The sequence below is a fragment of the Typopeltis vanoorti genome, chromosome 1 (assembly GCF_054136105.1).
Source record: "Typopeltis vanoorti isolate ZY-2024b chromosome 1, IOZ_Tvanoo_1.0, whole genome shotgun sequence".
In the NCBI taxonomy this organism is placed as follows: domain Eukaryota; kingdom Metazoa; phylum Arthropoda; class Arachnida; order Uropygi; family Thelyphonidae; genus Typopeltis; species Typopeltis vanoorti.
The window spans coordinates 78,002,951-78,029,750 of NC_143549.1; the positions used below are offsets into that span (position 1 = coordinate 78,002,951).

At 34.9% G+C, this 26,800-nt stretch overlaps 1 protein-coding gene across 1 annotated transcript in view; it reads left to right on the forward strand.

The window, feature by feature from the left end:
• The window catches only part of Mcm2 (DNA replication licensing factor Mcm2), a 145,388-nt gene that overhangs the window by 109,891 nt on the left and 8,697 nt on the right, over window positions 1-26,800 (forward strand). Inside the window, exons 13-15 of the mRNA XM_090391546.1 lie at window positions 2,836-2,910; window positions 9,672-9,761; window positions 18,773-18,925. Coding sequence (XP_090247672.1) covers window positions 2,836-2,910; window positions 9,672-9,761; window positions 18,773-18,925 — 318 coding nt within the window. The remainder of the gene's footprint in view (window positions 1-2,835; window positions 2,911-9,671; window positions 9,762-18,772; window positions 18,926-26,800) is intronic.

The following is a 26,800-nucleotide window of genomic DNA, read 5'->3' on the forward strand; positions in this document are numbered from 1 at the left end:
CAGGAATACATATCCATACTTGAAGTAGAAAAAGCCATCAAAGGCTTGAAATGTGGAAAGGCAGCAGGAGTAGATGAAATTCGACCAGAAATGCTGAAGTATGGTTGTATGAGTCTTACAGTGGCTGCATTGCATAGTTCAGAAAGCCTGGACAGAGGGACGAATTCCCGATGATTGGAGTAGAGCTCTCATAATACCCATATATAAAAAGGGAAATAAAACTGAATGTGAGAATTACAGAGGTATTTCCCTACTGAGTGTTCCTGGCAAGATCTATGCAAGTATACTTGAGAAACGGTTGAGAAGAATTGTGGAAGAAAAACTTGGTGAAGAACAAGCTGAATTCAGGCCAAATAGAGGCTGTCAGGATCAGATCTTCACTTTACGACAAATAGTCGAGAAAGCATGGGAATATAACAAAGATCTGTATTTAAGTTTTGTCGATTTGGAAAAGGCATATGACAAGGTGCCAAGAGAGAAGCTATTCAATATGCTGCAGTTATATGGTGTCAATGGGGCATTATATCACGCAATACTTAGTCTTTATTTGAGTTGTAAGTCAGCAGTTAGAATTGAAGGAAGTACAGGAAGATGGTTTAATGTTAAATCTGGTGTGAGACAAGGATGTACATTATCCCCTCTGTTATTCATTATCTATATGGATCACATTATGAAGGAAAGTGGTATTAAACCTGATATCAAAATTGGAGATGTTAATGTCAGCTCTTTGCTTTATGCGGATGATGTTATACTTCTAAATAAATCTGCTACAAGTATGCAAGATTCTCTGACTAAATTGAATAGCTGTTGTAATAGATATGGTATAAAGGTCAGCAATAAAAAGACAAAGACAATGAAAATAGGCAGAATCATTGAAAATGTCAACTGTGTTGTGAATGGAGAACCTGTGGAACAAGTAAAACATTTCAGTTAGTTAGGCACGATTTTTACTGAAGATAGTAAACTAAATATAGAAATAGACAACAGAATCAGCAAAGCTGGTATGGTGGGAAGTCAATTGAATAAATTCATATGGAATAAGAAAGAAATTAGTCGGAACACTAAATTAGCTGTATACAAGACAGTGTTCAAACCAATTTTAACTTATGGATCTGAGAGCTGGGTCAGAAGTAAAACACTTGACCAAAGACTAGAGACCGCGGATATGAGAGTCCTGAGAAATATTAGAGGCGCGAACAGATGGCATCAATGGCAATATCATATTAAAAATGAGGATATTAGGAAAGAACTTGACATTGTCAGCATCCAGGAATGCGTTAGCAGAGCTAATCTCAGATGGTATGGTCACTTAAATAGAATGGGAGAGGAAAGATTAGCAAAACAAGTGTTCTCTGCCAGGTTGGCAGGAAAACGACCCAGAGGAAGACCAAGATATAGGTGGATTGATACAGTACAAAGTGCCTTAGACGATAGAAATATAAGATCTGATAATGTTGGAGTCTTGACAAGTAACAGACTGATTTGGAGGAAAATTGTAAATAGGAAGTTAGTAATGATGTAATTTTTAATATAGTACTGTCATATCCTGTACACCCCTTGAGGGTACATGGCAGGAATTTGATGATGATGATGATGGTTCTATCAGGAAGCACAGTGTAGAAAAGCCCTGTCTCATCTACATTGTAACTATCATGTGGTTCATTACCCTCCAACAAATATGACATTATTTCCGCCCACACTTCCATGCTTTTGTTGTCCACTGTAGTACATTCTCCAGCTAACTTTTATGTTAGGCTATGCTGGTCCTTAAACCTCATTATTCAGTTGTTGGAGCATTGAAATTTTCTATGTTCATCTGTATTACAATCATCTTCGCCTTTTAACAAAGAATGGTTTCATCAAGTGGAATATTTGAAGCCCGTGCCAGTTGGTATCACACAAAGAGTACACTTTCTAAATTGGTGAGTGTCGACTCTATACTATCATTACCACAAATCTGCTCTCAGATTTTGTCCTTTGCAAATATGGAGTTTAGCATGCTTGAGGCTGACCCAAGATGTTTGGCAATGTTGACATGTTTCTCTCCAGAATTCTTTTCTAAATCCTCTATTATTTTCAGTCATCCATGCAGAGTTCTCAATTGCTTTTTAGGTTGTGACATGGATCAATGATAATAAAATAAATAACAAATAAAATATAATGAGGTACTGTAATAAAAACAGAAACAAATTAATTTGTAAATGGTTAAATCAGGATAATGGATGAAACTATGAAGCACACGAGAACTCACAGAACCATTTGCAGTGAAGTGATGTACTCATAACCATCTGTGATAATAATCACAGTCAAGAGTAATGAAGCATTACGCTTGACAGTAGTGTTGCCAAGTCTTCACTCTTGGTCCAAAGTAAAGGATGGAGAGCAAAGAGCACATTGTTTAAAAAAAAACAAAAAAACTGTCCATGTAGAAAAACATTGTGTCAGGACTATAAATGATCAGCATGATAAAACAACAGTTCGAGGATCGATAGAGCCAGGGAATAATAGTGTTTTTTTATATAGGGCTAGTTCCAGGATCAAAAAAAGGCAGGTGAAATATGCAGGAAAACGATGGTAAAGGGAATGATGAATCGAAGTGTCACCGAATATATATATATATATATAAACAATATATTATTTTCTGAAGCAGTTAGTTATCTGAGGTTCAGTTTAGGCCTGAAGTTGAATATTGTTTCTTATAAATATAATATGAATATAAGTTTAAGCAAGTTGTGCACAGATGTTTTTGATATTGTAAACTAGTCTCTCTCTCTCTCTAGTTGTTATTATTGAAATTTGTAAGAAATAAGTTTCATATCATAACTTTTTGTGTAGGTTGACTTAACTGAGCCCATCCTGTCTCGATTTGATATCCTTTGTGTTGTGAGAGATCAAGTGGATCCTGTGGAGGTAAAATTAATTTATCAATAAATAATAATATTATATAATGATATGTGATATCTGTCAGTTCAGATGTATTTTCATGACAGTATATCAATGAAATTTGCACATTATATTTTTATGATATGACTGTGTTGTTGTTATTATGATTATTATTATTACATGGGCACCTCCATGGAGTCCGAGGACTCATCACAGGAGACACAATCTATCATGCTTCTCCTTTAATCTGCTAACAGACAAAGTACTCACAACTGTCTGGCAACCCATTCCACTCATTCACAACTCTCCAAGCAAAAATCTAGTCCTCACATCCCTACTAACTATGCCTTTATTCAACTTCCAGGGATCACCCCTTATTCTGGTCCCTCTAGCCAAATGCTGAAACATTTCCCCTGCGTCTATTCTATAAAACCTTTTAAGTGACTTAATGTTTCTATCATATCCCCTCTTTTTCTCCTATCAACCAACTTCTGCAATCCACACACCTTCAATCTATCTTCATAGGGAATATTCCACATGCCACTCACCTCTGAATCCTCTCCATCGCTTCCTCATCCCCAAGAAACTCAAGGGGACCAGATTTGAGCACAGTAATTAAGATATGGGCATATCAAGCCCTTATAAAGAGGAATGACAACTTTCTTGTCTTTACTTGTTAATGTGTTCAATAGCCAAGTAATCTTATGGGCTACCTTAGCAATATGTCCTCTAAACTTTAGCTCTCTGTTTACCGCCACCCTTAAATCCCTAGTTTCTTCTATTTCGTGGAGTACAATTCCATCAGTGTATTACACATCTTGTAGTCTATTTATCCCAAAATGCATAACTTTACATTTCTCGACATTAAACTGATACCCATTAATTTTTGCTCATACTGACAGCCTATTTAAATCGTCCTATAAGCTCCCCACATCTCCTTGATTAACTATTACTCTACCTAATTTTGCATCATCAGCAAACAACTGAATATTTCCTTTCAGGTTTTTTCCTATATCATTTATGTGCAAATTAAACAGCAATAGTCCCAGCACTGAACCTTGCAGCACACTACTGGTCACCTGTTTTTGCCTCGATTTTGCCTCTCCATATGCCAATTTTTGATATCTGTCCAGCAGCTACCCTCCTATCCACTTAACCAGTGTTATATCTATCTGCATTTGTTCTAATTTGCATGACAGAGTTCCATGTGGTATTCTGTTAAATGGCTTTGCAGAATCCAGCAAAATCATCGTGTAGCCATTTTCTTTATCCAACTCAGCTGTTACTCTATTAAAAAGTTAGTAAATTACTAACTTTTTATAATAGAGCTGACCCTTCATAAAGACCCCATACATCATATTTTTATCTACCTGTTCTTGAATTCTCTTTTTTACCAATTTTTCTAGTACTTTTATCACCATGGCTGAGATACTAACTGGTCTATAATTTGCTACTGTAGTTCTTAGAACCTCTCCTTGTGCAAAGGAATTATTTTGCTCTCTTTCCACTCCCTTTGAACTCAACCAGAGCTGAGGCTTAAATTAAACAACCTAGTCAAAGGCATTACCAGTTCCCTTGCACGTTCTCACAAAATTCTAGAGCTAATATCCCATCTAATCCCACAGCTGTATTTACATTGAGATTCTGCAATATTCTAAGAACCTCCAATTCCTCAACCTCTGTCCCACATTAGTGTCTGTCACATAGGTTAAAGCAGTAACCTCACTTGGATGATATATCCTTGCAAAGTGGTCACTCAGTAACACAACTATTTTATGTGCTTCTGTCTCCTTTTGACCATCATTACTCATTAAGGTTAATCTTCCATAGTCATTTTTCCTCTTACTTGCCACGTAATGAAAGAACGCTTTGAAATTTCCTTTGGCCTGCTCAGCTAGATTCTTCTCATAATCTAATTTTGCCTTTCTTGCCTTGGCCTTGTACTGTTGTATTGTCTGAAGATGTTATATTCAGACAATAACAATCAAGAATCATGGGATTATAGCAAGAATATGGATTTAAGTTTTGTAGATTTGGAAAATGCATGTGACAAGGGGCAAAGAGAAAAGCTGTTCAAAACACTTCAGTTATATGGTGTAAATGAGACATTATATCAAGCAACATGCAGTCTCTATTTATGCTGCAAGTCAACAGTTAGGACTGAAGGAGGTACAGGATGATGATGTTAAATCAGGAGGATGCACATTATCTCCACTATTATTGATCATATGTAAATCACATCATGAAGGAACACAGTATTAAACCTGATATCAAAATGATATATTAATTTCAGCTCTTTACTTTATGCAGATGATGTTATACTTTTAAATTAATCCAGGACAAGTTTTTAGGATTCCCTGACAAAATTGAATAACTGCTGTAATAAATTTGGTAAGAAGACCAGTAGTAAAAGGACAAAGACAGTGAATATAGCAGAAATATTGTAAACATCAACCTAATCCTGAATGGAGAGCCAATGGAACAAGTAAAACATTTCAGCTATTTAGGAACAATTTTTAATGAAGATGGCAAATTAAATATGGAAATAGACAACAGAATTAGTTAAACTGGTATTGTAGGAATTCAGCTGAATAAATTTATATGGAATAAGAAAGAAATTAGTCAAAACACTAAATTAGCTATATACAAGACAGTGTTCAAGCTAAATTTAACTTATGGATCTGAGAGCTAGGTTAGAAATAAAACGCTTGATCAAGGACAAGAGACCACTGATATGAGAGTTCTGAGAAAGATTAGAAGAGTGAACTGATGTCATCAATGGCAGTATCATGTTAATAAGATATGATAATTGGAGTCTTGACAGATAACAGAATAATTTGGAGGAAAATTGTCGACAAAAGGTTAGTAATCGTGTAACTTTTTCATGTACTTCTATCATGATATCCTGTACATCCCTGAGGATGCATTCAGGAATTTGATGATACTGCTGGGCTATGAAGTATATTTTAAATGACAAGACATTGTAATCTTGTTTTAATCCTCTACCCAAGTGTATGCAAACCAAAGTTTGTGTGTTCACATCAATTGACTTTTATTGCATCTTATCAGTGGGAACCACACTCGGAAAGATACCAAGTGTGAATTACTGTAGAAGTCATATATTTCCTATATACATGTAGTAAAATAGTATATCACCAAATTATTAAATACTCCAGATCAGAACAGCTGTAATATACTAGTATCAAGATTACACTAGTACTGATCTGGAGTATTTAATAATATGGTGATACACACTATTTTTTTACTTGTATACAGGAAATGTATGACTTCTGCATTGATTCAAACTCGATATCTTGATAAAAATAAAAAGAATAAAAAAGCTCCTGGACCTGACGAAATCACCAACAAGGTGATAAAACTACTACCTCGAACAGCTATTGTACATCTAACTAACATAATAAACTCCATCCTACACTACAAATATTTCCCTTCCCACTGGAAGCTGGCGGATATAATCCCAATCCATAAAACAGGAAAAGATCCGCGATTACTTCAAAGTTACAGACCTATCAGCCTTATCTGGGCAAAATTGCTAAGAAAGTTATTCTCACCAGACTCCAAGAATCAGTATGCAAGCTAAACATTCTTCCTGAGGAGTAGTTTGGGTTCCGTCAATTGCACAGCACTACACAACAGATTTTCAGCTTAGTGGAATATGTCACCATGGAATATAACTGGCGTCAATGCACTGGGGCTGTTTTCCTTGACATAGTCGGTGCATTTGACAAAGTTTGGCATTATGGCTTGCTATACAAAATGATAACATCCGGAATACCATTGGAAATGGCTCATCTGATCAGATCATACCTCCATGATAGGTGCATGCAAGTTAAGTTAAATGGCACATGACTCTCAACTCAAAAGCGCATCATAGCTGGAGTCCCAAAAGGATCCCTACTGGCGCCGACTCTCTTCTCCATATATATGTTTGATATCCCGCACAACCCTCTGTCATCCATCAAAACCCTATATGCAGATGATACTGCGATATGAACCAGATCTTTAAAACCGCACCTAGCAATCAAAAAACTGCAGGAAAATCTCCTGCTAATCGAACAATACTTCGCCAAATGGTGACTTCATGTAAATCCCCAGAAGAGCGTAGCCGTGCTATTCGCCAGAAGAACAATGCTTCCTACTGGAGACATCCTCTTGTTCAACACAAAAATCTCATGGCAAACCGAGATCAAATATCTTGGCATTTTGCTGGACAGAAAGTTGACCTTCAGTTCCCATATCAAAACTCTTATGTCTAAAGACGTCAAAAATCATTGCACAGCTCTATCCACTAATCAACAGGAACAGTAAATTGAGTCAAGAATCAAGCTACTTATATACAAAATGATGATTCGTCCTATACTCACATATGCTTCTCCGGCTTGGAGCCATACTGCTGATACCAATATCCTACAATTACAACGTGTGCAAAATAAATGTCTCAGAATGATCCTGAATGCACCATGGTTCGTATGCACTGTGCAATTTCACCAGGACATAAATATCCCCTATGTTTACACGTTCATGCAGACTATACCAACTAAGTTTTTCTCAAAAAGCATCTGTGCATCCTAATAATCTAATTCAACTAGCGACAAATTACAACACAACAGACTACTCCAAGCACAAACGTCCAAAAAGCTATTTTAAACCAAAACTCCAATGACTAATTCTCAGGGCAAGCTACAGGCTCATAAATCTTTTCCCACTCACAGTTTCCACATCAGATAGCAGGGAATATGAAAAGCATCTGCTTCACCCTTTAGGCCAGTAATGTTGACAATTGACAACTTGGTATCTTTGACACTATCTAAGTAATCCACCCTTGACTAAACAAACCTTTGATTAGTTTCAAAAACCGAGGTTTGATATTAATCAAGTGATTAATACCATCTAGCATGTATAGGTTTTTACTATTAAACATGTATTTCATCTTCATATATGTTTATCAAGAAATATATCTTGTTAAGTACCATTTAAAAAGATAACTATGAATAATAACTAATTTATTTATTAGGAATGCAAACATTTAATTTTTTTTTTAGTATTAAAAATAATATTGTCATTATTTTCTGGTATACATGCCCTCAAAGATGGTCCAGATATAATAGTACAACACATTTCATGACTAATTTCTTACCAACAACTTTTTTCTAGATTAATCTGTTATTTGTCAGATGTTGCTAATTCAATCAGATCTTACATTTTTGTTCAGGTCTTAAACATCACTAACTGCATCAACTTGCCTATATCTTGATTTTCCTCTGGGTCCTTTTCTTGCTAATTTTGTCTTATTTGCTAGTCTTTAAGTAATCATGCCATTGTAAGGAGCTATGCTTACACGTTCTTAACTATCAACATTGTCATTTTTTTTCCTGATATATTCATTTTTAAAATGGCCTCTTCATTGATGTAATCTGTCCATTTCCATAATTCTCTAATTTCAGAACTGTCACATGCGTGGTTCCCTACTATTTATCAGCTGCTTATGTTTCTAATGTGACTCTCATGGTAAAACTGATTTGAATACTGTTGCATACAACTAGTTTGGAAGTTCATTTGAATGATTTCTTTTAATCCAGGTAAGTTATTCAACTGGCCTCCCATTATTGTTAGTGTTATTCTGTTATCTATTTCCATGTTTAATTTGTCATCTTTACTGAATTGTACCTGAACAGCTAAAATGCATAATATGTTCTCTAGGTTTACTTAGGTTGCTTCTGAGAATGCAATTGATGTGTTGTATTGATGCTTATTTTCATAGTCAGGGAAACAGAACTTAATTTTCCTTGGTTTTCATACCAAATTTGTCATTGTTTTTAATTTCAATAAAGACACTTAAAAGACTTAGATTTATTTAAGAGGATATTGTCATCTGCAAGATTAATAATTTCTTTATGAATGTTAGATGGAAGGATTCTTAATAATGCAGTCTAAAGGGTGGCCTAGAAGTAATAGAGCATTTTCTGGATAAATAGCCAATATAATTTATTAATATTTTGATTATTAATTGATTTTTGTTTAATGTTATTATTAGGTAATTATTTTAATTTCAGAATCTCCAGTAGTAGTAGCGCTAATAAATTTTTTCTTAATATGAATTTTCTAACTGCCAAATTACTTCTGGGCCACCTTGTATATTATGAATAACAATGATTTCACATAAAATTATCTTTCAATACATCTGGCATTTCTTACTACTAGTTACTATAACAACTTAAATATAAGCTATATATTGCTCTATTAAACTGTACAGTAAGGCAGGGCTGAATACCTCCACTGTTATAAGATCAACAAAATTAAATAGCGATCCTTATTTCCCACCACCACCACCACCACCAAGATCCTTACAGAGATTCTTCCATAATTTCTGTACTAAAGTCATAAGATAAAAATCTTGTCTTAGCAACCTAAATCCAGCTATCCAGCTTGTTCTTTGCTAATTTTTACTTCATCTATTTTTTCTAATTGCTACTCCAGCATTCCTTTATAAATCTTTCTAAAGGAAAAAATTCTTCATAGATCTTTCTGAAAATTGCATAATTCAGAAGGAACCTTCTGAATTATGCAGTGTAACTAGAATAAAAATTTTATATCACCATATTTCTGCATTGTGAATCAAATAATCTTCAGCTTTTATGAATTTCTGATAGCTTTAAAAAAAAAAAAGATATTGATATGTACTGTACTCCTGAGTGTTAACTTCCTATGTATAAATTTATTTTATTTTATTTACTTTCTTTTATTTACTATATTTTATTTACTTTTAGGATGAAAGATTAGCAAGATTTGTAGTGCAGAGCCATATTCGTCATCATCCTTTTAATCAGCCTGAAGAAGGAGCCGAAATTACACCTTTGGTGATTATTTTTACATATAGAATTTTTATATAATAAAGAATATCCATATTTGTTATCATAAATAATATATATCATCATCATCGGCCATTGTCAATCCACTGCTGGATGAAGGCTTTTCCAAGATTACTCCAAAACTGTCTGTCCATGGCTTTCCTTTCCCATATCACTCCTGCAAATCTGATGATATCATCAATCCACCATGATTTAGGGTGTCATGGTCATTTTTTCCTCTCATGGAATCCAATCCAGTACTTCTTTTGTCTGTCGTTGATCTTGTCTTCAAGCAATATATCCTGCCCATTGCCACTTCAGATATTTGACTCTTCCTATGATGTCCTATCTTGTGATTCAGCATACTTCTTTCCTTACTAAATTGTGTTGTTCTTAATTTTTGAATTTCCTTTGCATTTAGTGTCCATGTTTTACAGCCATATGTCAGTATAGGACGAATAAATTGGTTAAAAACTTTTCTCTTCAGGCATAATGGTAGTTGACTTTTAAATATTGAATGTAATTTTCTAAATGCTTTCCACCCAAGCATTGTGTGTCTTTTAATTTCTTCCATGATATTTTGTTCCATTGATATCTGTTGCCTAAGTATATGTAATGATCTACTTGTTTAATTTCATCATTATTAATGAATTTTATTATTTCCGGTTGGACATAGCTATTGAACATAACTTGATCTGGGTCTTCTTTAGGTTTATCTTTAGGCCAGCTGTTTTGCTAGCAATTTGAAGTTCATGGATCATGGATATGAATTTGTAATTCATGCAGATTTTAAGTAAAGATAACTATGTCATCTGAGTAAATGGCTTAAATATCTTCCATTTATCTTCAGACCTTTCCCTTCCCAATCAAGAAGTTTGAATATTTCTTCTAGGCACACTATGAATAATTTTGGAGATAGTGTCACCCTGCCTTATGCCTCTCTGTATTTCCATTGAAATGAACTACTGCTGTGGCATTGGTGTATGCTGATTTGATGGTCTTGACGTATGGCTCCTTCACTTGTTGGTTTTGTAATTCTTTAAGTATTGCACAAGTTTTTACTGAATCAAAGGCTTTCTCGTAATCAACAAAACCAAGAAATGATGGTAACTGATATTCATTAAACTGTTCGTTAATCTGTTGTACAACTTGAATATGGTCCATTGTACTAAAGTCACTTCGAAAGCCTGCCTGTTCTTTTGGTTGTGCTAGGTCTACAGTCAAACAAAGCCTATGAGCCAAGACTTTTGTAAACAGCCTTCTTCCATGTTCTTGGTACATCCTTTTTCTTCAGACATAAGGTAAATAGTTTTGCTAAGATTTTATAGATCATTTCTCCACCTGCTTTTAGAAGTTTTAGCTATAACTCCATCATCACCTACAGCTTTTCCATTTTGCAAGCTTTGGATGTTCCACATAATTTCTTCTGGTAGAATCTATGGTACTTCGCTATTTTGTAGTTGTCTTCTTCTTCATTTAATTCATCATCCTGATATAATACTGAGTAAAATTCTTCAGTTCTTTTTGCTATAGCAATCTATCTCTGGTTATGGTCCCATCTTGTAGTTTGGCTGCAACCATCTGTTTATTGCTGTTCATCAATTGCCTTTTGGCTTTTAGAGACTACAGTTGTTTTCAATTGTTTGTTGTATGAATTTACAATTGAATTTTTTTTATTTTGTTTTTCACAATTCAGTGTATTCAATTTTATTCCTGTATGTTATTTGATTGTTTCATTTCTTCAGAAATTTTGTCTTGTTTCTGTTCTGTAGTACCAGCTATTTCAAGTGAGCATTGTAAAAGGTTTTCAGTAATGTAATTACTTTCTGATAGATGAACATTGTCATCTAATAAGATTTTTAAATCTGTTGTTTAGTTCATGTTGGAATATATCTTTTTTAATGTTGAGTTTGTGTGCATCTATGTTTTGCTTTGATCTTTGAAACATTTTTCTTCTTTCTTTTTGGCAGTTTATTTGAATCTTACTGCATATCATACGATGGTCACTTCCAATATTGAAGGTGTTTATAACAGAACAGTCATGAAAGATGTTTTCTTATTGCTGAGGATAAAGTTGATTTCACTAGTTTTTCTATTTGGACCTTTCCATGTCCACTTCATATGTGTGTTTTTTTTCTTGAAAAAAGAATTCATGATGTACAGGTTTTCTTTTTCTGCAAATTCTATTAACCTTGCTCCTCTGTCATCTCTCATGACATATCCAAAATTTCTCATTGAGCTTTATCTGATTGTTATATACCAATTCCAGCATTAAAGTCTGGAATTGGTATATAACAATCAGATAAATGTTTTCCTTTATTGTAAAGTTGGGATACATCACAATAGAAGTCTTCAATTTCTTCATCAGTATGACTTATTGTTGGTGCTTACACTTGGATGATCTTAAGAGTATATCTTTTTGAGATTTGAACAACAATACTTGCTATTTGATCAGATATACACTGTCAAATTCTATTATGTTGTTATTCAATTTGAAGAATTTCTTCACCATTACGCCTAACTGCACACAGTTCAAGAATGTCCCATTTTAGTCTCTTCAGTTAGTTCAGTTAGCCGTGCCTCAATGCTCAGAATCCTACAGTTTGAAGTTCCAAGGTCTAGTTTCCAATGGCAGTGTGATCTGTTTACCCAGGGATTCTTGGCACCCTCTGCCTTCATGTTTAACTGCCTGCTGTCATTAAGGAATGATGGCCATTTTATTTCTATTTGCCTCATCTTGGAAGATTGGGCCATAATTCACCATGTTGACCCACTACAGGTTGGTGAATGGCAATATTTTCACATTGGATCGCCAGTCCCAAAATCACAGTCCATGGCTCTTTATTCAACATATTCAGTGCTGCCCTGATATCCAACAGATGGTACTGAGGGTTCCCCCCCCCCTGTCTGACACCTAGGGGGGGATGTGCTTGGAAGGCAGTGGGAGCCCCGAGAGATATATATACAGGGTGTTCGGGATAAATTTGACATATTTATAATTAATTATATTTTTCCGTAAGTTACATGTATTAACACACACTTCTCTTCATTTAAAAGTTTGGACCCTTCTTCATTCATATACAAGATGTCAGAAAGGATGGATAGCTGGAACCCACCTGAATCATGGAAGAGAATAACTTGTATCATGATGATTCGTGCCCGCCATCAAAATAAGGATATTACGACTGCTGCCCAATGCTCCCTGAATACAGTAAAAACAATCAGGCATGAACTAGAGACTTGCAATGGTGACTACGAGGATGTAGCAAGAAGAAAGATCCCTAGCAGACGATCTGATTGCGTTCGTACAGCAGAATTCCTCGCAAATCTGCAGGAACAGGTGTTGAAGAACCCTGGCATTGGAATTCGGGCTTTGTTCGTGGAGTTGCTAACTGTAGTCAAGCCCTGGATAACAAGGGTAGCCAATGGTAGGCCGTATGTATGGCAGCAGGATTCGGCCCCTTGCCACACCTCTGGGAAAAGTCAAAAATGGTTGTCTGAAAATTTCTACAACTTCACCAGTCCAAATGTTTGGCCTCCAAACTCCCCAGACCCTAACCCCATGGATTATTTTGTATGGGGCGCAGTTGAAAAAGACACCAATCGCACTTCCAGTAATACAAAAGCCCAGTTAATGGATAAAATTAAAACAGTTTTTGCGGCCCTTCCCAGGGAGACTGTAGCATCAGCTTGTTCGAGGTTCCGAAGCAGAATTGAAGCTGTGATCGATGCTAATGGTGGTTATTTTGAGTAAATCTTGTTGATAGTATTGTAATTAACTCTGCCTGTAATGTTTTTTTGTCAATTCATTAAATTTAATAGATACAAAGAAGATTTTCTTTTTCCTTACGAAACTGTCAAATTTATCCCGAACACCCTGTATATATATATATCAGTATTTGTTATTTATTTAATGTATATTATTAAAAAACAAAAACTGAAACTTGTAGATACAACAGTTTAATAACACTGTATAAAATCAAATATTTTAGTCTGAATCTGATAGATCATCTTCAGTTCACTGACAATTAAACAGGATTGAATAACAACAATGAATTTTTAAAAGATATGAACTGTGCACTAGTGCAATACAGTATTACTAGTATTTGCAACTTAGAAGAAGAATAAATCTCTCCCAAATTTTAAGTAAAGAAAGACAGTCATTATGATTTAAGTTGGGGCAATGTAGTAGTATCAGCACTCTCTATGAACAAACACTCAATTTTGAAGTGGTAATAGTGCAGTAGTTGAGTCTTAGACCAAAAGATTCTGTGGTCAGTGTCATCTCCATGCTGTGCTAGATAGACTTCTTAGACTTATTATAATGATAAAAGATTGGTGTTCCTGTAGTGTAGTGTTTCTGTAGTTCCTTTCTTTTTCCTGTTTGACTAAAATAAAAAAAAAAGATGGCAATCACAAGGAACCTGGTGTTTACCAGGTTCCTTGTGATTGCCATGGAGGGAAAGAGGAGACCATTTATCCATGGCGGAAGATAACAAAAGAGGAAAATTTTGACAGGATAGATTATATTTCATGAGGATCTTTGAAATTGATTGAGCAATCAATTGTTCAATCAATTTTACAAATTGATTGATTGGTTCATTCAATCAATGAATGATAGGAACAATCTGTTCCTAAGAACTCTTATACAGGTTCAGGGTTCTTAGGTCTGTATGAGTTGAGGGTGCATTGAATCTTTTGTGGAGAAAAGCCATTCTCCTGCATAATACTAGGATATTGTTTAGTTATAATTTCAGTTATGAGGATTGGAGAAAAAAAAAAAAAGACATGAGCTTTGTTAAGCAAGAGTTTGATGATACCCATTTCCCCCCCCAAAAAAAAAGAGACTGGTAATGTGCAGGGTGCCCTGTTGTATATAGTGAAGGGAGGTTTGCGATAAACAGATGTAGTCAATACAGCAGAGGGAGAGGAGAATTTCCAAGAAAGTTTAACAATTTCCTATAGTTTTTTTTATCTCCATGGTAAAGTTGATGAGAAAAAGGGCAGGAAATTAGGCTTCTTGGACATTCTTCCCCCAATAGAAGATTCAATGCATTTTACGAGTACTCTTGCAGATCCGTTCCTAAAAATTCTGAACCAACTTCAAAGATACGCAAGAAACAATCAAGTGCCCATGTTTTTTGTCAGCAAACTTTCCTCTTTGTTAGCTTCCATCAAGGATAAATGGTCTCCTCTCTCTCTCCCTCACAGATATTTACCAAGTTCCTCATGATTGCCATTTCTTTTACTTTAGTCAAACAGGATAATCTGTTGAGAAAAGACTATGGGAACACCAATCTCATATCATTTATAATAGGCCTGAGAAGTCTGGTCTTGCATAGCATGGAGTTAACACTGACCACAGACTCTTCTAACCTAAGACTCATCTACTACACTTTCTTCTTCATATTTGAGCATTTGTTCTCAGAGTGCTGAAGTACTACTTACATCACACTTGCCACTTAAACTGTAATGACTGAAGTTTCTTTACCTAAAAATTGAGTATCTTCTTTTTAATTGCAAACTTTTTTTTATCACATCTTGCAATCTACTGTACTGCACTAGCACACAGCTCACATTTTAAAAAATTGTTGTTGTTATTCCATATTGTTTGAATTGTTGCTTACTGAAGATATATTGGATTCAGATCAAAATATTTGATTTAATAACATGTTGTTAAACTTCTTGTGTCTACATGTTTCAGTTAGTGTTTTTTTAATGTATCATAAGTGCTGTTGAATACATGATTTTTGTATATTGTACATCTTCAGTGTTTGCCTTTAAAATTTTTTAGATGTATTGCATTGTTTCATTGACCTATGACTTTAAACAAATTGGAGTAGATTTTCCAATTATATATTATTATTACACATGACATCTCCAAGCAGTCTAAGGACTTGTGAGAAGGCATTCCACACAACCTACCTGTTCGACTACTCAGTCCTCCATCTACATACAATGCCATGTACCACCCACAAATAGTATTTTTTGTCTGTAAATTATGTGTTCTCAGGCTGACTTGCCTGATGGAATGAAAAACCTAAATTTCAGGCAAAACTACTCTGCTGCCTCCACATGAGATTGTCTAACTTACCTTCAGTTGATAAAGCCTATATAAAGATTCCTCTCATTATTCTTCGAATTGTACTACAGAGACATCAATATTGTCAAAAATAGTAAATTACATGTTGGAAATATCATAATTATCCAATTTCTGATATGTATCCTCAAGTTTGCAGGGAGGACTACAGGATACTATGATAGTAGTACATAAAAAAAATTTACATTATTGCTAACTTCCTGTTGATTTTTTCTCTCTCTCTCTCAATTTACTGCGAGATCTTATTTTTTAGTCTTCTGAAGTGCTAGTTACATAACCCCCACCTCGATGTCAGTTTCGCATCTAAGTCTTTTTCCTGCCATCCTGTTTTTCTAACCTTTCATCTTCCATTCTCTGATCACTGATTAGCTCTTCTCACACATACTTGAATATTAACAATGTCATGTTGCTTCCTAATATCTTCATTTTTAATATGATTTTGACATTGATTCCATTTGTTTGCTTCTGTAATTTTTCTCAGAACTTTCAGACCTGTGGTCTCTGTTCTTTATTTCTGTTCTGATCTGTAAGCTAAAATTTGTTGGAACACTTGTATATAGTTAGTATAATGTTTTGATTAATCTCTTTCTCCTTCTCTCTTATTCCATATGAATTTATTCACACTCCCCAGCATTCCATTTTCTGTTTTCATTTTTAATTCTTAAATCGATCATATGCTGGATTGACTTAAGAGTATAACATCTGCATAAAGTAAGGAGTTGTGATCAACACTTCCAATTTTGATATCAGGTTTAATACCATTTTCCTTCATCATGTGATCCATTTGTACAGATTTTCTCTTGGCACTTTTGCATATGCATTTTCCAGATCTACAGAATTTAAATACAGAACTTTCTTATATATTCCCATGATTTCTCAGTTATTTGTTTCTGATTCTGAATTCTTACTTTGCCTTCTTCATGTTTTAACATCTCAGTTTTTCTTATCCTTTTTTCTCAAGTATGTTTGCATAAATCTTAACTAGAACACTCAGTAGGAAAATTCATCTATAATTCTCATATTCAGTTTTATTCCCCTTTTTATAGATGGCTTTTTTGATAGTTCCACAACAGTCTTCTGTAATTGAAACCTTCTGCCTAGATCTGAGTTATGCATTGCAGCACTGTAAAGTTTTATCCTTCCATATATGAGATTTCTGGTTGAATATCATCTATTCCAGCTGCCTTTCCACATTTCAGGCTTTTGATAGTTTTCTTTCTACCTCAAATATTGATATACACTCCTCTTTATATGCTTCTTTAATATTTTCTACTATTATGTCACCATTTGTTTCATTTAACTGTCTTGCAGAGTAATTACTCCAGACATCTAATTATCCTTATGTTCAGATTTAGTGTTACCTTTGTCATCTTTGGTTCTTTTTACAGTCTCTTTGCTCTATTTTTAATCTTTTTAATTGCCTCCAGAACACTTTCCCATTTATCTTCTGCTGTATTCTTACCAAAGTCTTCCCATGACTTTTCTTTATTTACTTTTCCATTCAACTTAGATATCTTACATTTTTTCTCTATTTCCACATGACATCTGCTTACTTTAAGTTTCACTATGCTTTCTTTTTTTCATTGACTGTTCAGTTTTTGTGTCACCTTTGTTATCTTTGGTTCCTTTTACAGTTTTTTTCTCCATTTTTAATCTTTTTCAATTGCATCCAGAACATTTTCCCATTTCTCAAGTCCACCATGAAGTTTGGATTGCTATTTCTATTTTATATTTTTATCCTTGCAGACAACTTCATGTCTCTCTAGATGAATTGGTCATTATTTTCCTCAGGATTTCCCACTGCAATTTCAGGGTTTGGTTCTTGTTTTCAAACTGCCTCATTTTTTCCCCTTAAATAATGTTTTTTATAGTTGAGCCTCAGTTTACCTGTAAAAGTTGCTAAACTTTAATTCTTTTTTTAGAACTTGTTTACATATTTTTCAATATCATATTCATTTTTATACAGTGATCATCACTTTCAATTTCAAATCCTCTGTATACTTTTGCATTCAACCAGTGTGAAGATATCACCATCTTCACACTGGTTGAATAATAATATATATAATATATTATAATATAGTCGATAAGGCTTTTTGTGTGTGTGTATGCAAATCTTTATGTTGGAAGATGGTATTAGTGATGACTAGTGTGTCCTGAACAGAAATTTACCAGATGTTTACTATTATTATTAGCTTTAACCTTTTCTCCATATCTTCCTAAAACAGTTTTATGTGTGTCTGGGATTCATGTCTTACTTGCCATTGTTTAATCATTTGTAATGCTGTTTTCATTTCATTAAAACAAAAAAATCTCTCAGTATCTGCACAAATTTAATTTCCACTCCCTTCATCTTGTGCACTTTCCTTCTTCCAGTCTATATGCCAATAATAGTTAAGTTCCCATAACAATCAGTTAACCTGTGCTTATTGAGCCAACTTGCCAGTGCATGTCATCTACATTTCCTTTTGCATCTAACTGTATAGGTTGCCTTGTTGCTTTTTATCTCACACTGGATAGCCTTAAATGCACTGCTTCCCTAATTCTTATTTTCCTGCTGAACTAATTTTGGTTGCAGTGCTTCTGCTATCATCGGTAGGATTCTTCTCCTTTATCCTTTTTTCTCCATTCTCCCTGAAAATATGGTATCTCCTACTTTCTATTCCTGTTAACTGTATTTTCTCTGTAAACCAAATTTTCATTTGAATTGTGAAGTATATCTGCATATGAAAGTATGTGAATGCCATGTCTTGGTTGTACATAATAGAAAACATGGCTAAATGATTGCAGCATTCTTGCATCTCTTGAAATATACGGAAAGAAAATATGATGATTCTTTACTTATGCAGTTGAACATAATTTCATATGTTATATGAAATTAGTTCATTTTCAGGTAATATGATTATTTTGAATTGAATTTTAGGAAGATCCAGGAATGGCTGGAGTTGAAAAAATTCCTCAGGATCTTCTTCGAAAGTATATCTTGTATGCCAGGGAAAAAGTACATCCCAAGTTGCACAATATGGACCAGGATAAGGTAGCCAAAATGTATAGTGAGTTACGAAGAGAAAGCATGGTAAGTATACTGAAATATTTTTAATAAATTTATTTGCACCTTTTTACAGTTATCACAATTAATCCTATCAGTCTTCTTTATTAAAAACAGCATTTTTGCAGGGGAATTGATATTATAAGAATGCTTTCAACAAGATTGTAAAGATTAAGTTTGTAAGGTTTGTCTTAAAATCTTGTTGTCTCAGTCTAATACAGGATAATCTTCCATGCGCATAATGACTTAAATGCTTATTAAAACTCATCATCAATTTCTTGATAGTATCCTGTACATCCCTTAAGGGATCTACAAGACACTATTACATATTACATGATCAACTTTACATTATTAATAATCTCCTATCAACAGTTTACTTAAAATTAGTATATTGATTTATCAGCATTTCACTATTATATCTTATACTTCTGGGGAACTTCTGACTGAATCAATCCACATAGATCTTGATCTTCCTATTCTTTTTGATGCAAAGATGATAGAAAAACTGTTTAAGTGACCATACCAGCTTGAATTAGCTTTATTCATACATTCTCGAATACTAACAGTGTCAAATCTCTTTTTAATATTTTCATTATTTTTTTTTTAATATGGTTCTACCATTAATGTCATCTGTCTGCTCTCCTAATTCTTCTCAGAACTCTCATATACCATCACACCGCAGCCTTCAAATTTCACAGTTGGGGTTACACACTCTGGTAACAGATGTTCACTGGATGTCTGCCACACACACACACACACACACACACACACATACATCTGTCCATCTGCTGGTAGAGGATGTGGCATGATTTGTTACTTCATTACACAGCTTTCCAAGCTTCCACATCCCACTGTACGTGCTCTTTGTATCACTGAATACAATGTTACATGTTGGTTCAGGTGTGGCTTGCATATTGCAGTCCTATCACAGAAACCCATATTGTGAGCTTCGGTTCTGAATGTTTTGGGGCAGATTCGTGTTCCACTTGATGTCTGGAACTCTGCATTCAGCATGTCAGACAACGAATAGCAATTTTTATCCTTTGTAGCCTCCTACAGTCATGTTTGATGAGTGTGGTGGGTCATCATTCACTGGGGGGGGGGGGGGGTAGCACTTGCAGTTGACTCCCTGCGCTTCCATCTCAGTATGGTATCACTAATTGTTGACCTGGGATGGAACAGTTTGTCAAACAGATAGGCCTGCAACATGGCATCCTATCACAATGCCTTCTTCAAACTCCGTCAGTTCCCTTCTCATCTGGACACAATTACACTGACTTGGGAGCATCATATTCCTCCAATTTATACTGGCTACAAACATATGACTTGTTACATTCCACGATACACCTTGCCCCATGGGGATGTCCATTGACTTCTTTCCAAGCATTGTACATACATACATACACTCGGGTCTCTTTTTATGCAGTTTTGAAGTTATGCGGTGCATAACTTCAAAAGTGCTGTACCGTTGTACATAATGAACAGCATGTTGCAGCACATTCTGGTGTAACATGATTAACGTGTAAGCAGTGAGTGTCCGTGAAGTTTAATTTTGCATGTGAGTAAGTTGTGTTTGTCTTTTCATTATTGTAAGTCTAAATTTTGCTAATTTTTATTTTAAAGATTTAATTTGGCCCAATGGAGCAAAAAAAAGCACCAAAGAAAAGCGATTTCTGTGGAAATGAAAATTGCAATTTTAGATCGCTTAGCAAAAGGAGAGGAATCTATGGCGATTGGTAAACATTTTAATTTAGGTGAATCTACTATAAGAGCAATTAAAAAGAATGAAGTTGCAATAAGAAAATCTGTCAATTTTGGGACAAAACTAAGTGCCAAATTATCATCGTACTCAAGAGATGCTTTATTAGAAAAAACAGAACGAGCATCCATAATTTGGATTGAAGAGTAACTCAAGAATTCCTATAAGTAGTTATTTAATTAAATAAAAAGCTCTTTGGTTTTATGAACAGATGAAGCAATTAGAGCATCTACTTCTGCTTCCCAGGCTGATAAAGAATTTTCGGCTAGCAAAGGATGGCTAATGGGGTTTTTAAAAAGGAATGCATTTCATAACGTGAAGATTACAAGTGAGGTTGCAGCAGCAGATGAAGAAGCAGCCAAAAATTTTCAAGAGAAGTTAGTCAAAATTATTGAAGATGGTGGATATTGTCCTGATCAAGTGTTTAATGCTGACAGGATTGTTTTGGAAGAAAATGCCTAGTCAAACGTACATTGCAAAGTCTGAGAAAAAAGCAAGTGGGTTTAAAGGAAGCAAAGATTGAGTAACGTTGTTACTTTGTAGCAATGCATCAGGGAATCGAATGTTGAAATCCCTCCTAGTAAATCGATCTCCAAGACCAAATTGCTCTAAAAGGCAAAGATCTAAACCAACTGCTGATACATTGGATGGGTAAAACAAAGGCCTGGATAACAACTGTTGTATTTACTGAATGGTTCAATAATTGCTTTGTACCAGAAGTGGGAACATATATGAAGCAAAATGCTCTCGATTTTAAAGTTTGATTAATTGTTGACAATGCACCATGTCATCCACATTTAGAACATCCAAATGTGCAGCTAGTGTTTTTTTCCACCCAATACAACAAGCATTATTCAGCCCTTAGATCAAGGCATAATTGCTGCTTTTAAAAAAATATTATGTTAAGCACACTTTTCAATTTATATTGGATAAACTAGAAAATGAATCATTAACAGTAACTGACGTTTGGAAAAAAAATTCTATTTTGGACTGCTCAAATCATGTTGCATCTGCTATCGCTGAAATAAGACCACAAACTTTAAATGGCTACTGGAAAGCAGCTTGGCCTGGATGTGTTGCAAACATTGCAACCATCTACATTATCAGCTGAAATCATTACTTTGGTACATGAAATTGATGAAGGTTATGATACATTTAGCCAGAATGATGTAGATGAATTGCTTGTGGATAATGCCTTAAGTGACAATGATATTATTGGATATCGATTAACTTTAGATATCGTCAAAGATCTAGAAAACGATAGTGAAGCGGAAGAAAAACCTGTCCCCCCTCACTGCAAATATAATTCGAGAGGGTCTTGAACTGTGAAATAAAATTGGAAAATCATTTTCTTGTTCATGACACAAATTCTGAACGAGCCTTTAAATTGGAACGTGAGCTGAAGAACTGTATGTCTGGATATCGCGAGCTGTATAAAAAATGAATAAAATCATCATTGCAAAGTTTAATCACTGATTACATTGTTAGAAGAAAAAAATCAGCACAGAACGAGGGTGAAGCTAATTCTGTTTGTGAAGAACCATTGCCTTTACCATACAGATCTGATGTGCTATCTCTTCTGGTGATGAAAGTGATTTCGCACCAGTTCGCAAACGTTGCCGAATATTGTCTAATAGCAACAATAATTGTAATGAAAAAATGTAAAAAAAAGTAAAAAAAAAGTAAAAAAAAAAATATTACTTTTCAATAAAATTAAATGAATAAAGCTTTAAAACAAACTTAAGCATTCTTATTTTCCTGAATTTTTATAAACTTTTTTAGTGATTTTAGGTTTATATTATTTAATTCATTGCTTTGGTTTTATGTGGTTTTAGAAAATTATGGAATGTATCCCTAATTTTTCAACATTCCTTTTTTGTGCGATTTTGTATATGCGGTTTTCTGTGGAACGTATCCCGCATAAAAATTGCATTGTTTTACATTGTAAAAAGAGACCCAACTTTATATGTGGTGTGTGTGTGTGTGAGAGAGAGAGTGTGACCTCTGTAGTTCAGTAGTATAGACGAAGCCCTTTGGTCGAAAAGACCCAGGTTCAATCCTGTCAGTGACACGAGGAACCTTTATCTGGTCTCTTTCGACTAAAGGTTTTTTCATCTGGAAACTCAGGTTTTTCGTCGCCCAGAACAGGCAAACCGCCCCTTGGACACGCACATCTACAGACATAAGAACACACCAGGAGATATAGGGCCAACCGTCTTATCCTCAATATGGTAGCGGTTAAATGTAGGAAAATCCTTGACACCGCAAGGTAAAAGAGGAGGGAAGGAATAATATGAAGATATGTATGTGCATGCTACAGTCTTGCATTGAACCACAATGTTATATCCCTATAGCAGAGACAAAATATTCTCTCTCTCTATGTTCACTGGGCAACTACAGATGCCATATGGTCACTCCGATGCTCGATGATGTTCCACACCAGGCCTCGCCATGTAGTCCTGTTGTTTGCTTTTCTGGCAGCCTCAACTCTCTGAAGATCAGTCACTCCACACACGCCATCCATCCATCTCATTGATGGTCTACCCCTGCCTCTTTTTCCAGGAACTTGACCTTCTATTACTGTTCTGAGAAGTCCTCCTTCCATCCTTTCTATGTGTCCAAAATATTTTAACTTTCTTCTGTCAATATCCTTAAGGAGCCTTAAAGTTCTACTAATCTTTTCTAACACCCATTCATTTGTACGCCTTTCAGTATCAACAGCCTTCTGTAACACCACATCTCAAAAGCAGATATCCGTTTCTTACTTCTTTAGGTTCCAAGTCTCGCATCCATAAGTCACTGTTGGAAAAACAACTGCATCTAAAATCCTCAACTTTGTTCCCATGGAGATAGATCCATCCTTCCAGATTTTAGACAGGTCTTTGACTGTTGTTTTAGCCATTCCTAACCTTTTTCTGACATCTTCTGAACAGCAATTCTTCACATTAATAATGGATCCCAGGTACTCAAACTTGCTGACTTCCTGAATTCTTTCTCTATTAAGATACACTTGTTTCTCAAGAGCTTCTCTGTTTGTTTTTCCTTTGAGAACCATGATCTTTGTCTTGCTAGAATTGAGTTGAAGTCCTCCATTATTACTGATCTTGTTAACTTTGTCAAGAATTAGTCCTAGTTTTTCCATGTCATTACAAAGGAGTACTGTATCATCAGCGTACCTCAGATTACTGCTACCTCCTATCATAATTCCTGTCCTGAGCTCATCCAATGCTTCACGCATGATGATGTCCTCGGCATATATACTAAACAAGTGAGGAGAAAGTAAACACCTTGTCTAACTCCTTTTCCAACTTGAAGCCAGTCAGTCAATCCAACACCTGTTCTTACTGTGGCTTCTTGCTCCTTATACAAGTTGGCTATCAACCTGATAGTGTGTTGAGGAAAACCCATTCTTTTCATTACTTCCCACAGTTTCACATTCTCATCACAGTCAAAAGGTAATGTGTTTCTTAGAGTAGTCTAAGAAACACATTACCAGAGGGAGTCTGAATTCTTTATATTTTTCTATGATCTGTCTAAGGCAAAGGATATGATCTTTGGTGCCCCTACCTTTCCTAAAACCTGCTTGTTCCTCGGGCATCTCTGCCTCAACTTTGGCCTCAATCCTATTTAGCATGATCTTTAATAAAATTTTGCTTGCATGAGATATCAAACTAATAGTTCTATAATTCTTGCATGCCTTCTTATCACCTTTCTTGTGTAGTGGTATGAAAACTGACTTCTTCCAGTCTCTAGGCCATGATCCTGTCTCCCATAACCTTGTAATCAATCTATGAAACACTCTTATCCCTCCATCCCTTGTGGCCTTAATTAACTCTGCTGGGATTTCATCTGCACCTGGGGCCTTATTGCTGTTGAGCTGCTTACAAAATATTGGATCATTAAAATGTTAAATTTCATTCATCAGTGCTGTGTATTTAATAAAGTTATTCTTGATGTATTGGAAGTAATGAGTTTTTTTTGCTTCCCTCCTGCCCATGAAAATTTTTTATAAACCTATAGTACATTCATACCATGAGTGTACTAAGGATTTTTTCTTATATAATTTTTATTAATTATATGTATATATATATATAAATAATTTTTTTATACCTTGGGAATAATGTATATTAGGGTTACCAAGTAATTTTATAAACTTGGTTATTTTACTCCTAATCCCAAGTAAGCAAACAGTTAAGTTTGCGCCTTCAAGTCTAAAGATGGTGCAACACCAGGGCAAATCATAGTAAAGGTGGTTAAGCTCTGATCACTATTCTTAGTATTTTCCATAATGTAAAGCACATCTCACTAAGAGATGTATACTGCAATACATTATGGGTGGGGTCACTACCCAGACCGGTTTCAACCTTTTTTTGAGGTCTCCTCAGAACATCAGGGCAACTCATTGCAAAGGTGGTTAATGAGTTGCCCTGGTGTTGCACCACCTTTAGACTTGAACTACATTTCAGGCGCAAACTTAACTGTTTGCTTACTTGGGATTAGGAGTAAAATAACCAAGTTTATAAAATTACTTGGTAACCCTAATATACATTATTCCCAAGGTATAAAAAAATTATTTACATCTATATCTCCTCCAGAGATTATTCAAAATAAAAACACCTTTTAGCAACTTGCATAGGTAAAGTTGATAAGGCTCTGTATTACTAAAACCTTGGTATTTAGGGTCTAGCTGCTCACAGAGGAGACCTCAAAAAAGATTGAAACTGGTCTGGGTAGTGACCCCACCCATAATGTATTGCAGTATACATCTCTTAGTGAGATGTGCTTTACATTATGGAAAATACTAAGAATAGTGATCAGAGCTTAACCACCTTTACAGTGAGTTGCCCTAGTGTTGCACCACCTTTAGACGAACTATGTTTCAGGTGCAAACTTAGCTGTTTGCTTACTTGGGATTAGAAGTCAAATAACCAAGTTTATAAAATTACTTGGTAACTGTAATATATATATTATTATTTTTTATTTAATATTTACTTAATATATATATATATATATATATATAAATAAATATTATTTTTTATTTTATTTTTTTTTACCTGGTGGTCCAGAAACCCTGCTTTAGAGACCAAACATGGAATTTTTTCAAGCCACTTCACATCACAATAAGTGGATTGACGGTCTCACATGAGGCAGTGTCATCTCCCAATTAAATTACTTTGAAAGATTAAAAAGTCTTCCAAAATCTGCAATGTGGATAGGTAGTAGATGATATTCAACTAGAAATGCTTCAATATGGAGATATAAAAGTTTTACAGTGACTAGACTGCATAATTCAAATGGCCTGGTTCAGGCGAAGATGTGAGGATTAGATTTTCCCTTTAACACAAATAGTTGAGATCATGAGAATATAACAAGGCATATTTGAATTTTTGCTGATCTGGAAAAGGGCATATAGCGACACCAAGAGAAAAGCTTTTCAAAACCGTACAATTATATGGTATAAATGGTACATTATATCAAGCAATACATAGTTTATATTTAAGCTCTAAATCAGCAAGTTTAGGATTGAAGGAGGTAGAGGAAGATGGTTCGATGTTAATTTAAGCATGAGACAAGGTTACATATTACATTATATCCACTGTTACTCATCATCACTATGGACCACTTGGAGATATTCATTTCTTTACTTAATGCAGATTTTTTTTTTTATGCCTCTTTCCACGAAGAGTTTATTTGTACTGTGGAAGAAGTCTCTCCATATCTAGGCTTTCTCTTTTTCTAATCAGAGTGGTGTTCAATGGAGTTGCATTTTTCACTTCACCAGAAATTACTTTTTGTTTTTAATCATAGTAATGACAGTACTGCACTGAGTCTAGCTTATGGCTTATCTCACTGCTTAAAACACTGTCCTAAACAGTGAGATAGGCGATAGTTTTCTTGACTTTTCTTGTCACCTTTATCAGCCATTATTATCAACGTCATCAAATTCCTGACATACCCTTGGGGGGGGGGGTACAGGATCTTATGATAGCACTACATGAAAAGTTATATCATTACTAACTTCATATCAATAATTTTTCTCTGGATTAACCTGTTTATCTGTCAACATTCCAGTATTATCAGATCTTATATTTCTGTCTTCTAAGGCACTTAAGGCTGCCATTATGTTATTTTAAATTTTAATC